Below are 14,592 nucleotides of genomic sequence, written 5' to 3'. Positions count from 1 at the left end.
ATGGTCAAGGCATCAAATGAGTCCAGTATGTATATATATAGATCTATCTGGGCCGCGTTTGCCGGCGTTTGTTTAACACAAGGAATCTTTCCTTCGGCCATCTGCGTAGACGATGATGGCAAAGTCATAGGGGAACAAACATAGCATTAGTTGAATCATCCGTAGCCATCCAAGGCTGAGGCTTCTCGCCGTGAATACTTGACGGTGCTAGAACCTGAATAGTCAGAGGAATAGCATATAGCGAGACAACCCGAGTCGACCCTCTTTGTCATGTGTGGACAGCTCTGCAACTTGAAACTCTTATGTGCTTTGTCGGAATAACATGGTAGGAAAGAGTATCCTATTGAGTGCGAAGTGACCTCACACAACCTCAGACCAATAAGACTACAGCAATCCAGGCCAACTATCCAACAGCTGTTCTCTCCGACCATAGCCCTATGCCCTCGCTCATTGACAATGCCAAGGCAATCCAACCGGTGACTGTGAAACTTTCCGCGGACGGGCACCAGATGGTTGTCACCAACCACTACGACTTTCTCGACGTCACGGAGCTCGATGCTTCTTGGCACGTAATCCAAGACGGGGAGGTACCCACTACCCCCCGTGTCCTCGAGCTACCAGGCATTCCACCCGGAGAGCATCGCACTGTCACTCTGCCCACGGGCAACTCGAGCTTCTCTGATGAGGCGTGGATTACCATTGAGTTCAAGCTGAAGAACGACAAGGTTTGGGCAGAAAAAGGCCATGTTGTGGCCTGGGATCAGCTTCATCTTAACGCTCTAGTAACGACTAACCGCACAAGACATTATGAGTCTCCGGTACAAGCTCGTCAGTCACATATCCTCGACGTTATGCAAGACTGAACAGATCTCATAGTCGAAAACAGCGATGCCTCTTTCGGACAGTTAACGAAGTGAACGTCTTCCAGCGCGGACCTGAGCTCTATTTCTATCGCGCCCTTACCCAGAACGATGCTGCGTGGTACGGAGACGGCCCAATCTGGGAGGAAGAGCGAGTTGGTAGCGTCCACACCCAGGTTCGCGATGTTCGATGGGGAGAAACCGATGGCGGCTTCACGGTCAACTACAAGGTTCGAGTGGCCCCCAAGGTTCTTGAGTGGGGGGCTGAAGCAGACTTGACGTACACCGTTTCTTCTAGCAGTCTCACCATCCACGCTCGTGGCGACTTTGTCGGCAACGTTACCGAAGTCCTCCCCCCGCATTGGCCTCATGGCTGCTATGCCGGTTGAGTTTGACAAAACGGCGTGGTTCGGTCGCAGGCCTGGAGGGAACTACAAGGACACGAAAGAAGGGTGCTGTATCGGACGCTACGAGTCCACGGTAAAGGATCTCTTCACCCACTACGATGTTCCACAGGAGAACGGCAACCAGGAAGACCTCCAGTGGCTTCAGGTCATCAATAGTGATGGTGGCGTCTTGCTTAACGTGAAAAGAGCCGAACCGGAGCCTTTCAGCTTCACGGCATCGCGTTACATGCCCTTCGACTTGGATGACGCGGAGCACCCTCATGATCTCAAGCCTCTGAACATGACAGTTTTGCATCTCGACTATGACAACAATGGAATTGGATCGGCCACCGTGGGGCCAAGGCCTTTTGAGCAGTACAGGTGTTACACTAAACCGTTTGATTTTACCTTCGAGTTGAGTATTGCCTAGGGAGGGAAGATTGTCTTTGTAATGAGATCGCTTGTTGTATCTCACAACGCCTTTCCGCTGGACTACTCCGTTTGGATTACGTTTTACTAATAATAAGCTTCTTCGTGTCTTTAATTGCTGTTATGCCTCGTCCTTCTTCTCTTAAATCCTAGGATTAGAGAAGGTCTTATTGTTCTTCTCGTCCTCCTTCTCGTCCTTCTCCTTGTCCTTCTTCTCCTCGTCATCGGGTGGCCCAGGGGTTGTTGGAGGGGAGGTGGGAAGGGGCGGCGGCGCGGAAAGGGTTGGTCGACGCGGCGGCGAAGAGTTTGGTCGGGGCGGCGGCGAAGGGGTTGGTTGGCGAGACGGCCCCTCGAGCCTGAACGACTAAGAAAAAGTACAGTCAGTGATATGACTTTCCATTCAATAAGGTCAAGTAAAGTTACCATTGCGTCGTCGTCGTTGACGGCGGCGGCAATGCGCTCCCGCCAGGCGGCACCGCCGGCCATGTTCTTTGACTATAGATAGAATTGTTAGCTAAACAAGGAAAATATAGTTGAAAAAACGAAGTACTTACTTCACGGGCCGAGCCTGCCTTTGCCTTTCTCATCTTCTTTTTCTTGGAGGCCCTAGTGATGCCGGCCCAATCAGGATGATGGTTGCTTGCGATGATGGAGAAAGGGGAAAAGAAAAATTAGAGGATGGATGGAAATCACCCATATATGAGGCTCTCTCACGGGAACGGAAAGCGGAAGGTACCCCGTGCCTGCCTCCTTACACAAGAACTTGCTCATGTATACCTCCCGGACGAATAGCTCCGGAGGTTCTCACAACAAACATGGCAGGTACAAGATGCTCCTACTAAGATTGTTGACAGGTACAGCAAAGGTAGCGTCCCGCTCGCCCAGTTCCTTACTTCCACAATGCTACTCTATAGATGGGCTGCCCTAATTCATCTCGACATCTACTTGTCTGAGGTATAGACAGGCTTTAATTTATCTTAACACTTGCCTGTTCAAGATACGTATGGGGTTCTTTTCAATCAATGCAGTCCATTCAACAACAATTTTGTAGTTCTAAATCGATGTGATTAACGCCGATGACCGGACTAACTACGGCCGTATCGCCGCGGATCCACCGGATTACCCGGCGGGTTCGCCGGCAATCCCACGATAGTTACTCTATACCCTTCTCTTCACGCATAATTCAGAACCACCAGTTACCCCTATTATTCTTCATTTGCCATTGATACGAACGGTTAACCGTATCACCACCCTGGTGAAACCAACACCTCTATCTTTACTATTACACCCCTACTGTTTTCTCACTGGCGCTTTTTTCGTTGTCTGCCACAGAGCTCTCATGCGGCAGGTTGATTGCCTCAATCACAGAACCGTCTCCCTCCAACTCCTCTGGCCGCACATAATCTTTCGGTTCGACCCACTTATCCTCCATAATTGGTGGCGGCCAGATCTTACATGTGAGCCAAAATGTGAAGCCAGACAGAGCAAGGCCAACCCAGTAGGCAAAGAAATAGAATCTTTTTACGCCTACAGGTGCTGAGACGCCCATGTTACTTAGGAAGCCGAAGAAATTCGGAATAATTCCGACAAGATAGGCGACATAGGCGCGGATGTTCCATCCGTGGGAATAGTGATAAGCTCCCGACTTTGCTGAACTGAAACAGTCTGGGATGTCGAGGCGACCGCGTCCGATGACGTAATAGTTGACAAGAAGGACCCCAGTTATGGCAGAGAGGAAGATTTGGTAGGAGGAGAGGAATGACACAAAGATTGAGGCGGATCCCTTTGTTTGCTGTTAGTGATAAGGCTGGCGGTGAGGCAATATGTTGTGACTTACAAGAAGGTACCAGGGGTTGATGGCAAAAGAAACGACCGCGCAGACAAAAAAGCCCCTCCGGACAGTAAGGTATTTCGGAAAGAGAGCCGCGATATCGTTACCGGCTGGCAAAGAATTCTCGAAGATGGAGCTGAAGATACAACAGTAGGCAAAGCAGCCAGCAATGATGAAGCATCCAGCCCGGTTCGCCGCGGTATAATTGGTCGTCTGGAGCGTGTCCAGTAATGTGATGGGGTTCCAGATAAGCTCTCCGAATATCAGTTCGCTAGAGGCGCAGACCAAGTTGCCCACAGCCGCAACGACTAAGTTGGCGATGGGGAAGCAAAACAGATTTCCGATGATAACGTCATTCTTCTTCCGAGCATAGCGCTGGAAATCTGCGGCGTTGCTGGCAAATGTCGCGCAGTTCGCCGCGCCAAGCATGAAGAATTGGACAATGAGCCACGCCCGCTCCGAGCCCTTTGCTTTGCCACCCTGATTCACAACGGGCCCGAGGCCGCCAGCCTTCGTCGCTGTCCATGCGAGCATGGCCACGGCCGAGACGACGAAGACGCCGAGCTTGGCGTAGACGAGCCCGCGCATCTTGGGAACGGGGATGACGAGGAAGGCGCATGTAATAAGCCAGAAAATGACAAAACCAATCATGCCCCCTGACGTAAGTGCCGAGCCTTCGCCCATGGTATTGGGAATCTTCGCTATGCCCGGGATGATGGCATGAAGCATGACGTAGATGCATTGGGCGCCTTGAGCGGCGTTCACCCCATTCCATACGATGGCCCTACTGAGATTACTAGATAATCATCGCAGCGGGAATGCATAAAAGCTTACATCACCGCCCGGTTGAAAACCGGCCACCATGCACCATAGATGCCAAAAGCAGCCCTGCATACGACGGGATATCCCACGTGGTAACAACTTCCGGGTCGGCCGTTGAGAGTGATGATGATGGCGATCAGACATTGCCCTCCGAACGCGCAGGCGAGGGACTCCCACATGGACAGGCCCAGAGCTTGCGCTGTCGATGAGGCGTACCAGTTCGAAACGGTGGCGGTGGCCGAGAACCAGAACGTGTAGTAGGTCCACTTGTCCCATGTGCGGTCGGCTAGTTTCAAAGGCCGGAGGTCGTCATTTTCGAGGAGAGCGTCGCGACCGTGGACTTCGGCTGTACCAGCGGCCTGGGGCACGCGGATGCGGTTTAGGAGGCCCATGTTGAGCTATTACTGAGTCCGGTATTAGGGGTTGGCAGTCTCCGGAACTCTAAACGAAGTGGCTCGATGAACGTGAACAGGATATCCACCCAGCCGTCAAATATATTTCACTTTGACGTGGATACTCTTAGACGATGCCGGCGGGACAGAGACTTATACGAAATCTCACATGGTCCAATATTTTCGTAATCATATTGACTCGTGAGAATCCCTTAGCTATGGTACTGATAAAATTGAAGATACCAGGGGCGAACGGAAACTGTGGGGGAGATAAGCATTGCAGGGATGCTTTGACCGTCGAGTAGAATGAGCATTGCAGATGCCGTAAAACACATGTTCCACGATAAGACTATACGGCCATCTCGGCAAACATTGGAAGAAGTAGCAATGGCTAGGTGTATTGTGATCTTTCCTGAATCAGGGGGTTCCAAACTCCGCAGCAACTAGTCAACATGCAGAGTCTTGTTCGTGTAAGTGTCTACGAATAGATATCCGGAAACCCCCCGTGGGGTGAGAGTCTCCCGGAAAATAGCCCCTGTCTCTTCAAGTACTGGGATGAGCCCGGCACGCGCACGGTCCGCTATCGGCGCCGGTCCGAGAGCGATAAGGGCTTAACAGAAGCCCGACGAATCATATCGCACGTCATAATCTGTATGAATCATCCGATCGATAGGCGACTTCCGACCGAGAGCGGCAGCGTGCGAAAGGACTACCAAATGAGCCTCAAGCTCACTCACTCGTTGGGTGACTACTTCAAAGAGCATTAAATCGAACCACGGTGCGTCACATTTAAGCTACATGTCGGCGCAGTTGGGACGGTTACCTTAAGACTATTGCTACTCACTCCAGACGTCATCACGAAACATTCACCTCATAAAGACTCAGCCAAGATCGCGCATTAACTCATCTCATACAAATTCGGGTCAATTCGAAATAGCAAGACAAGGGGCGCCATCATGTCCACCACCGAAACTGTTACCGCTCCAGAGAGCTACAAGCTCGAGCTCATGTCTGCCTATGGCACCGTATTCCGCGATGTCCTGAAAACCCCACCCCGGGACTGCAACGCCTCCGAGGTTCCTGTCATCGATCTCTCCAACATCCGCGGCACCGAGTCAGAGCGCAAGGCCCTTGCTGCCACCATCCGTTTTGCTGCTCAGAATACGGGTTTCTTTTATATTAAAAATCATGGTATCCCTAAAGCGACCATTGACGCAGCTTACAAGCAGGCGCAGACCTTCTTCTCCCAGCCCGACGAGAAGAAGGCGCTCATCACGCAAAAGAAGTCCAAGTTTTTCAACGGGTGGACGGCAAAACGCGCAGCCCAGATCTCTCCAACGGAAACCAAGGACCACCGCGAGGGCTTCAGCTTCCGTTATGACCCGCGGCATGATCCCGAGACCAAGGACCCGGACGCCGTGCCAGAAGCTGTGAAGCCATGGATGAAGCATGAGGACTTTGTGTGGGAAGGAACGAGCCATTTGCCGGGCTTCAAAGACGACATGGTCGCCTATTGGCAAAGTTGCATAACGCTTGCGAGAAGCCTCATCAGGATCTTCGCTTTAGCGTTGGATGTGCCGGAAAACTACTTTGATGATATCATCACATATCCCGGAAGGTATGTTGTGTGCAGGTTGAACTCTACATCCTGATCGATACTCATGTACTTTACGCCCTCCGCAGTGACAGCGTGGTCAACTACTACCCCAAGAACACCGAACCGCAAGATACAACTATCGATGTCGGTCTTGGAGCACACACCGACTTGCAGTGCTTCACCCTGCTTTGGCAAGACACGGTTGGCGGACTCCAGGTTCTCACAAAAGAAGGCCAGTGGGTCAAAGTGCCGCCGGTTCCCGACACCTTCGTCGTCAACATTGGCGATTTCCTCCAGAGACTGTCCAACGATCGTTTCCAGTCGACAGTGCATCGTGTCTACAACTACACTCCCGAGGACCGGTACTCAATGCCCTTCTTCTTCGGTTTCAACCACAACGAGCAGTGCTCCGTCTTGCCGACGTGCACAGATGAGAAGAACCCGCCGAAGTACGAACCGATTAGCTGTGGCGAGGTAGGTTGAAATCATCATTCTTGTGAACTTCTCGGGACGCTGACTCCGTGCTAGTGGTGTCGGCAGAGATTCCAAAAGACTTTTGAGTATTCAAAATCGAAATCGGAGCTGGCCAAATAAGTTAATGGTGAGTGGTGCAGCTGATGGAGATATCTAACAAAAGACTTGTTGGATTTCTTCTATTTGTGGCATGCGGGCTAGGCCTGTTCGAACCCTGGTGCCGTGATTTCGGTTGTATATTATGTTCCCACCGAAAATATATCCAGTGAACAATAATCACTAAGAACCAGTGTAATGTGTACTTGACAGCTATTTTACTACTCTTACCCTTATTCCGTTCTTACCCCCAAGACTGCTGTCTTTACTCCTATCACCGCTGTAGCTGCTGCCTCTGTCGCTACTGCTGATGCTATCAGCTGTGCTGTTGGTGCTACTAGCCGGGCAACTGCGACACCCTTAGGGGCAGCTGCAGGATGCGAAGGAGAGGGGGGAGGAGTACCAAGTTGGCCTACTCCTAGGCGAGGACGCGAGGCTAGTCCAAAATACCAAGATACCAAGTAGCTCTATGTCAGTAAAGTGTCTCAAACTTGTGAATATGTTAGGCGGAGACATACACGTCTCTAGTGTTGGAGGTATCTATGCAAGAATCTGCCAGTCGGAAGGAAGAATCCATTGAATTTCGAATGGCCTATATCCCGTCCCATGGTAACGGCTACACTCTTTGCGGATGTGTTGTTGCGATTTCGTATGAGTAGTCGAGTGTGTGAAGCCCAAACTCACAAATTCTCGACGTATACTCCATTCAGCCACTAATAAATAAAGCGAGCGCTTTCCCCATAGGCTCTCTCAATTTGGCCTAATGGCTGGAATATTGGGACGAATCGTAACCTCAAGCAGGTATGAGATGATCGGTCGGCTTCCAGCCTTGGCAGCCATGTGGAGATGAGCGTTTCCAAACGAATCAGTCCGTGTTAGCTGCTCCGGATACGCATCAACGCAAGCGTCAAAAGCATACCTAAAACTATAAGCAGCTGCGAATGCAATTACTGTTCGGCCGTGTTTGTCATTGGATCTAATATTGAACCTGCGTATTTCGAGAAACCACAGATTCATGTCTTCTCGCCTGGCAGCAAGAGCACGATGTAGGGCTTTCCAACCATTTATGTCACTTAAATTAACTTCAAAGTCCTCCGTCTTTGTCAGAGAAAACTGACAAATGTCTAGGTGTCTATCAGCCGCCGCTACATGCAGCGGTCTATCGCGATAGGGTTTGCCGAGTAACAAAGATGCGCCACAGTCAGCAAGTCAAATCACAGAGTCCTGCAGAACATCAGCGGCTGCATAGTAGAGCGCTGTTAAGCCCATTTTTTCTCTGTCACCAACTAGGCTTCTTGTTTTTGAAGGGCGATGAAGAGAGTATGAACCATAAATCGGGAGATTGTCCAGTGTACAACTACCCGCCCCGCAATGTCATGAGAATCATTAACACGTTTTAGCTTGCTGATACTAGCGAGGCTGGTGTCTTTGTGACTGTTCGTGATGACTTTTATTTGAGGAGTTTTGCTGTGGACAAGGGAAAGTAATAAAGTTGTGAGGGTTTACATGAGGGGGTGTGGCTACCCTGGTTTACTTATAGGGAAGTAATGCGTGTGTGCGAGGCTGGTATGGCTAGCTACATCAATAATACTACATAAGCGGCCTAATCCAATGTTTGACTCCACATTCTGTTGGTAAATCTTAGTTCCCTTTTGGTCGGGGTGTTTGAGACTGGTTAGATAGCGAGCTTAAATTTAACTAATCGTCTCGGTGAACATTAGGTACCCTTTATTCTAGGGCAGGGAGACTATCCTTATACTCATCCAACACTATTTACTATATACTTATACTATCAAAGAAAGTTAAAGGATGGTTTATATAGACTAAATTGCTTATAATAAGAATGCAAGTCACTTGAAGCTACTATCTTTAGTCTAGGAGCTTGTGTAATCAAAGTTAGAGCTCGCTGGATCGCAAGGCTGATATTTAGCAAAAGCAATAAACAACACCTATCACTTAATTGATCTACATTACGTACTTATTGGAGCATTTTTTGTATTGCCGTTGAGACTTTGTTTATTTATTAGCGCTCTAAGCTTCTTTGACGATTACTTAGAAAATGGTTTTGTGCATAGGCCTCTTAAGCTAGGCAACCTAGGTCTAGTACCTGGTACGGATACCTACTGAGATAATATAGATTGAGGTGCCTAGTGACCTTCAAGGAAGCTAAGCATAGATAAAGTATTGTTTAGTGCTTTAATTCTGTTACCTAAGACATAGAGGATGATTTACGAAAATGTATGTTGGCGACCGCCCACCTGGTTACACTAATAGCAAGGAGTAGTTAGTTAGTTATTGCTTTACAGTAGTCTTTTTTTGTAGCTACACTCCCTACAGGTAATATTATGGCCTCTCACGAAATAAAAACAAGGGAGAGTGGTGTATCTCTAGGCTACATATGAGTCTGAGAGAATGGTTTTGTATTTCGCCACAAGGAGCGCTAAGTGATGGTCGTCTTTGAGCTCGCCGTTGGAGGGGTGCGGTGGCGACCTTTCGGCATGAAAAAGAAAAATTAGGGGGTTACGGGCGAAGGATCACAAACAACTGCTCATGCCAGAAATTCTCGCCAAGCTGGACCAGTTGCTGCGTGCACTTATGAATGTGCATGGCAAACGCGCCTTCATACCCTGGAAGCAGTGGTCATTGGCTATCAACAGCTCATTTGACATCTGGGAGCGTCACTTGGCCATTCTAGGCTCAGGCTACTGGGAATTTGTACAGGAAAGGATTAGCTCGAATGTCATAGAAACGCTTTGATTGGTGTGATGAGGAAACTTGATCAAAATGGCAAGCAATGCGTGTAGCTGTGTTTATGAAACGGTATCCCCACAACAAAAGAGACTTGAATAATGACAGGTCGAATGGGCGAACAAGGGCCCAAGGAGACATCACCTATCATTAGATGATTAGAGTGAAATGTGAATGATGAAGACCCAACCCCCATTCAGATATCTATCCGCGGATGTTTTGCCAAATACGGGATAGAATCATGTGCCGATCGCTTTGTTCGTTCTCTTCTCTCTTGCCCACCATCTCTTCAGACTCCGCCCTTCTACAGTACATATTGAATGTGAGTATATCCCATTGAGTGCCGAGTGACCTCACATAACCTCAGACCAATAAGAGTACAGTAATCCAGGCTGACTGTCCAATAGCTGTCAGTAATTATTTACATAGACCCTTTTTTGGGTTATGTGAGGTCACTTGGCACTCAATGGGATAGAATACTTGTTTCCCCTCATTCATATCGTGTATTTTAGTCGCAGAAAATCCCCCTCCCTACCTCTATCGACAGCATGGCGGAACAGCAGGCCGTTACAAAATCTCCTACGGGATGTCCTTCCCAGTCCCCAGAGGCTGTAAACCAAGCAAACATTCCCCCGGTTGCTGAGAATACCGTCGAACCGGCAGCCGATACTACAAGCGGCCAGGTCGAAGCAACAGTCGACGCTCTAGAGAACAGCGAGGAGGGAGACGGTTATGAAACAGTCTCAGACGGAAGTTCCAACGAAACTGCATCGTTAGCTTCAAGCATTCGTGATTTTAACTTCGAGAACAAGCGGCGTTATCACAAGTTCAAGGAAGGCCGGTATGCGTTCCCCAATGATGACGCCGAGCAGGAACGAGAGGACATGAAGCACGCCATGGTTGCCACTCTCTGTGGTGGTAAATTGCACAGTGCCCCTCTGAAGAATCCTCAGAAGATCCTAGATATCGGCACCGGTACTGGGATCTGGGCCACAGACAGTATGTCGCATTCTTGCCAGTCAGATCTTGGTGCTGACTGCTGATTGATTTTACCTCCACTGGGTGATGAATATCCGGAAGCTGAAATCAAGGGTATTGATCTCAGCCCTATCCAACCATTGTATGTACCGGCACATGTATCCTTCATCGTCGATGATGCCGAGGCAGAGTGGCTTCAACCTGAGAATTCGGTTGACTATGTTCATGTGCGGAACATGAGTGCTGCCGTCGAAGATTGGTCGAGGCTAATGTCCCAAGCCTATAGGTGAGTTGAAGTCCTCTGCTGGCCTTAACTCTCTAACTGTACCAGAGTTCTCAAACCAGGAGGCTGGATTGAGCTCCAGGAAATGAAGTGGAGCTTCAACTGTGACGACGGAACCATGCCTTCTACTTACGCCGTGACGAAAATGATCAAACTCATTTGGGAGGGTCTTGGGAAATTTGGAATCGAGGCAGATGTAGCAGACACCAACCCTCAACGACTGAAAGATGCTGGCTTCATTAACCAGGTTCATGATGTGAGAAAGGTTCCAGTTGGCGAATGGCCTAAGAGAGAAGACCTGAAAAAGATCGGAGCATACTTCAAGGCTGTAATATATGATGGCCTGTATGGAATCACTGTTGGACCGCTTACTAGAGGACTGGGATGGACTGCAGAAGAAGTGGAGGTATTCTTGATTGATGTACGGAAGGATCTGCTGCAGACGTCTATCCACTCATACGTATTCTATCACAGTGTTGCGGGCCAGAAGCCGGAGGAAACGGAAGTCACTGTCTAGGAAATACATGCCAAGTTATATTACACGAGTTTTCAATCAAGTCCAAGTTTCAAAGTATTTCTCCTGGTTTTTAATACTAAAGCACGATTCATGGAATCACCAAAATGCTCGTCAGGTTTGATGTAGTTGACTTTTATGATACCCTACTTGACGCTATGCCCTTTCGGTAACCTTTTCATTCGCCATAAGTTACGAAACATAAGCGGAAAACTTAAGCATATAGTACTTAAAACTCGCGAGAAGCTCGATCGACACCTACTTGAGTAGATGACATTTGATGTTGAAGTCGTGTACTACGTTCTCTCTGACCTTATCGTCTGGCCAAGAAAGTGGGTCGGGCCGTGCGCAAGAGGACATCACGCACAGTACTTCCATCGGCCTGAAAATTTTGGTTCCGACTTACCAAGCTTTCAGCCACATGAACCTCACCCTACTACAACGATCAGAAAAGAGGTCCGAGTCAATTTACCTACTTCGCATCTGACATAATCCAAGTCTTAGTAATATCGAGTTCATTTCAATCACACTACATCATGGCGACGATTGATGATTTCCAGACGGCGTCTGCAAAGTTTTTGTCATGGTTCAAGTCTTTGCCGGGGGCCACATTCCACGACGATATCCAGATAGTTGACTTGAGAGGCCAGAACGCTGGACGGGGAATTGGTACGTAATATTTACACGGCTTCTACGTCCCTCAAATGCTTAATGGAATTCCAGTCGCCACTAAAGATATTGCACCCGAGACGGTGCTCTTCACCATCCCGAGAAAAAGCATCATCAACATTGAGACCTCCGAGCTCCCGAAGAAGATCCCCCAGGTTTTCACCGGAAATGACGGCGATGATGAGGACATGGAGAACGAGCCGCTCGACTCATGGGGCTCTCTCATTTTGGTAATGATCTACGAGTATCTTCAGGGCAACGCTTCCCCTTGGAAGACGTACTTTGAGGTTTTGCCCGAGAAATTTGACACACTCATGTTCTGGGAATCTCCCGATCTCGAGTACCTCAAAGGGAGCGCAGTTTTGTCGAAGATCGGCAAGGATGAGGCGGATGAGATGTTCCGCTCGCGGATTTTGCCTGTCATTTCAGCCAACGCTGGCATCTTCTTTCCTCAAGGTGTTTCGCCTCCTAGTGAATCGGAGCTCCTTCAGCTTGCCCACCGAATGGGAAGTATCATCATGGCGTACGCCTTCGATCTGGAGAACGAAGAAGAGCCCGAGCAGGAGGATGAAGAATGGGTCGAGGACCGTGAGGGCAAGACGATGCTGGGCATGGTGCCGATGGCCGACATCTTGAACGCTGATGCCGAGTTCAACGTGAGCATTTATTCGAAACCGTTGCAGTTGAGACTTGCTAAAAGAATATCAGGCACACGTCAATCATGGAGAAGACGACCTCAGTGTCACCGCGCTCCGACCCATCAAGGCCGGAGAGGAGATCCTGAACTACTACGGCCCCCACCCCAACTCCGAGTTGCTTAGAAGATACGGCTACGTGACCCCTAAGCACTCTCGCTACGATGTGGTTGAGATTCCGTGGGATCTCGTGCAATCGACCTTGACCGAGCAGTTGAGGCTTACTGATGAGGTTTGGAAGCAGGTGGTATGTTTCAACCCAAGAAGCCTCAAATGACATTCGTGCTGATTGAAGTACAGGCAGAGCATGTGGACCCAGAAGACCTCGAGGACGTCTTCGTTCTGGAGCGCGAATCCGGCGAGCCAGACTCGGAGGGACATCTTCAGACGCCCGCAAAGGTGCAGGAGGTGTCCGCCGAGCTCGAGGAGCAGCTGAAAGATGTCTTGAAGGCGATTAAGAAGGTTCGGGGTGATCTCATTCCCGACAAGAGGAAGCGCGACGAGGTCTATCAGTGCGTTGTGGTATCCACATTGCAGAAGTTGTTGGCGCAATACCCCACGACAGCCGAAGAAGATGAGGCTATGCTGGCATCCGGGAACGTGACGTCGCGCCAAAAACTGGCCGTCGAGGTTAGACTCGGCGAGAAGCGCCTCATCAAAGAAGCTCTTCAGGTGGCGGGTCTCGGCAACAGCGCCGCCGGCGCTGAAGAGGTTGCTGCAGATGAGGGGCAGGAGAGATCGTCTAAGAGGGCGCGGACAGCACAGTGATTGTCTCTAGCGAGCAGTAAGAGGTTAATAAAATGAGTTCACATATTCTCTGTGAGACAAACAGCGATATGGGTTGTCTCATGGTGAGTTGAATGTCATGTTTGGAGGCTTTAAACTCAAATTAGGCATGGATGTAAAGGGGCCCTGATCCACCCTTGATACCAAAATGCGCTAAATGTTGCTAATTCCAACGTCACACTCACAGTCTCACCTACATACGTTGCCCATTATTTCGTTTCTCGACATAGCATTAATCATTGTGCAATATCTTTTTCAATGGTTCCCGCTACCGTTTATCGGCTTTTGAATTACAAATAGCAGCAGTTATGTGTCTAGCTCCCGTGGCCGACTGATTCCGCCAATACTATGTTGTTGGTCGGCAAGTCGCGAATCAAGACCGGTGAAGAGCTGCCTTCGGGGAAAACCCCGCACCATGACTGACCGGTGCAAAGTTTCGGCCGTAACATTTCTCTCCGATAGGTTGTCCCGCTTCGGTTTCCCAGGGTTATCATTAGGCATGTTTGGTCAATACGAGAATATTTGTCCCCGTGGGTTGGCGTCGGCCCAATGCGTTAGGTCAATATCAGACAATTTGGGTAAATTGTCGACTGAAAAGGGTAACAGTTATCAATCGGGGCGGGCCATAATTGCCTTCCACTGGAATCTATCACTCAGTAGCCTTGGTTTGCGCCAATTACAAAGTTCCGTGGCTTTCCACCATGTCACACAAGATGTTGATACCGTGATACCTAACCTTGGCTTTCTGTTGTTGCCCCAAAACAAAATTGAGTGGTGGACGTCGAGGACAAGGTTAGACAGTAATATATTCCGCGAACTGGTATCAGTTTCTCAGAGGCCTACGCTCTACACAAGGAACATCTCCCACTGACACTTTCATAGCCACGATGGGGTTGGGTCTCTTTAACATGTTTCAAAAAGTTTCATAACGCCTCCGTCGGAGACGAACAGTGTCAAAGGTTTGGCATGAAAGCCGTCAACGGGACCCAAAGACTTGGGTTATCATGCCGGTCTCTTCTCGACAATGTCCAC

At 49.3% G+C, this 14,592-nt stretch overlaps 6 protein-coding genes across 6 annotated transcripts; 4 read left to right on the top strand and 2 right to left on the bottom strand.

The window, feature by feature from the left end:
• Positions 1–322: 322 nt before the first annotated feature.
• Positions 323–1,676, top strand: GLRG_10041 (beta galactosidase small subunit; the record flags this gene model as incomplete). Its single annotated transcript, XM_008100726.1, has 4 exons — positions 323–325; positions 399–828; positions 906–1,189; positions 1,251–1,676. 4 exons carry the CDS (start codon positions 323–325, stop codon positions 1,674–1,676), a joined length of 1,143 nt encoding a protein of 380 aa, XP_008098917.1.
• A 141-nt stretch (positions 1,677–1,817) lies between these two features.
• Positions 1,818–2,161, bottom strand: GLRG_10040 (uncharacterized protein; the record flags this gene model as incomplete). The annotated part of the gene is made up of 2 exons (XM_008100725.1): positions 1,818–2,039; positions 2,099–2,161. 2 exons carry the CDS (start codon positions 2,159–2,161, stop codon positions 1,818–1,820), a joined length of 285 nt encoding a protein of 94 aa, XP_008098916.1.
• Positions 2,162–2,957: 796 nt separating this feature from the next.
• Positions 2,958–4,720, bottom strand: GLRG_10039 (NCS1 nucleoside transporter; the record flags this gene model as incomplete). The annotated part of the gene is made up of 3 exons (XM_008100724.1): positions 2,958–3,458; positions 3,513–4,290; positions 4,341–4,720. 3 exons carry the CDS (start codon positions 4,718–4,720, stop codon positions 2,958–2,960), a joined length of 1,659 nt encoding a protein of 552 aa, XP_008098915.1.
• A 956-nt stretch (positions 4,721–5,676) lies between these two features.
• GLRG_10038 (2OG-Fe(II) oxygenase superfamily protein) lies at positions 5,677–6,911 on the top strand (the record flags this gene model as incomplete). The annotated part of the gene is made up of 3 exons (XM_008100723.1): positions 5,677–6,338; positions 6,404–6,791; positions 6,846–6,911. The coding sequence occupies 3 exons, from the start codon at positions 5,677–5,679 to the stop codon at positions 6,909–6,911; spliced, it is 1,116 nt and encodes a 371-aa protein (XP_008098914.1).
• A 3,272-nt stretch (positions 6,912–10,183) lies between these two features.
• Positions 10,184–11,413, top strand: GLRG_10037 (methyltransferase domain-containing protein; the record flags this gene model as incomplete). Its single annotated transcript, XM_008100722.1, has 3 exons — positions 10,184–10,634; positions 10,716–10,899; positions 10,945–11,413. 3 exons carry the CDS (start codon positions 10,184–10,186, stop codon positions 11,411–11,413), a joined length of 1,104 nt encoding a protein of 367 aa, XP_008098913.1.
• A 533-nt stretch (positions 11,414–11,946) lies between these two features.
• GLRG_10036 (SET domain-containing protein) lies at positions 11,947–13,542 on the top strand (the record flags this gene model as incomplete). The annotated part of the gene is made up of 4 exons (XM_008100721.1): positions 11,947–12,079; positions 12,134–12,735; positions 12,788–13,021; positions 13,075–13,542. The coding sequence occupies 4 exons, from the start codon at positions 11,947–11,949 to the stop codon at positions 13,540–13,542; spliced, it is 1,437 nt and encodes a 478-aa protein (XP_008098912.1).
• Between the last annotated feature and the right edge of the window lie 1,050 nt (positions 13,543–14,592).

This window comes from Colletotrichum graminicola (genome assembly GCF_000149035.1).
Source record: "Colletotrichum graminicola M1.001 genomic scaffold supercont1.55, whole genome shotgun sequence".
NCBI classification, from domain to species: Eukaryota; Fungi; Ascomycota; class Sordariomycetes; order Glomerellales; family Glomerellaceae; genus Colletotrichum; species Colletotrichum graminicola.
The sequence above is the reverse complement of the archived record's forward strand: the minus strand, read 5'-3'. Positions and strand labels throughout refer to the sequence as shown.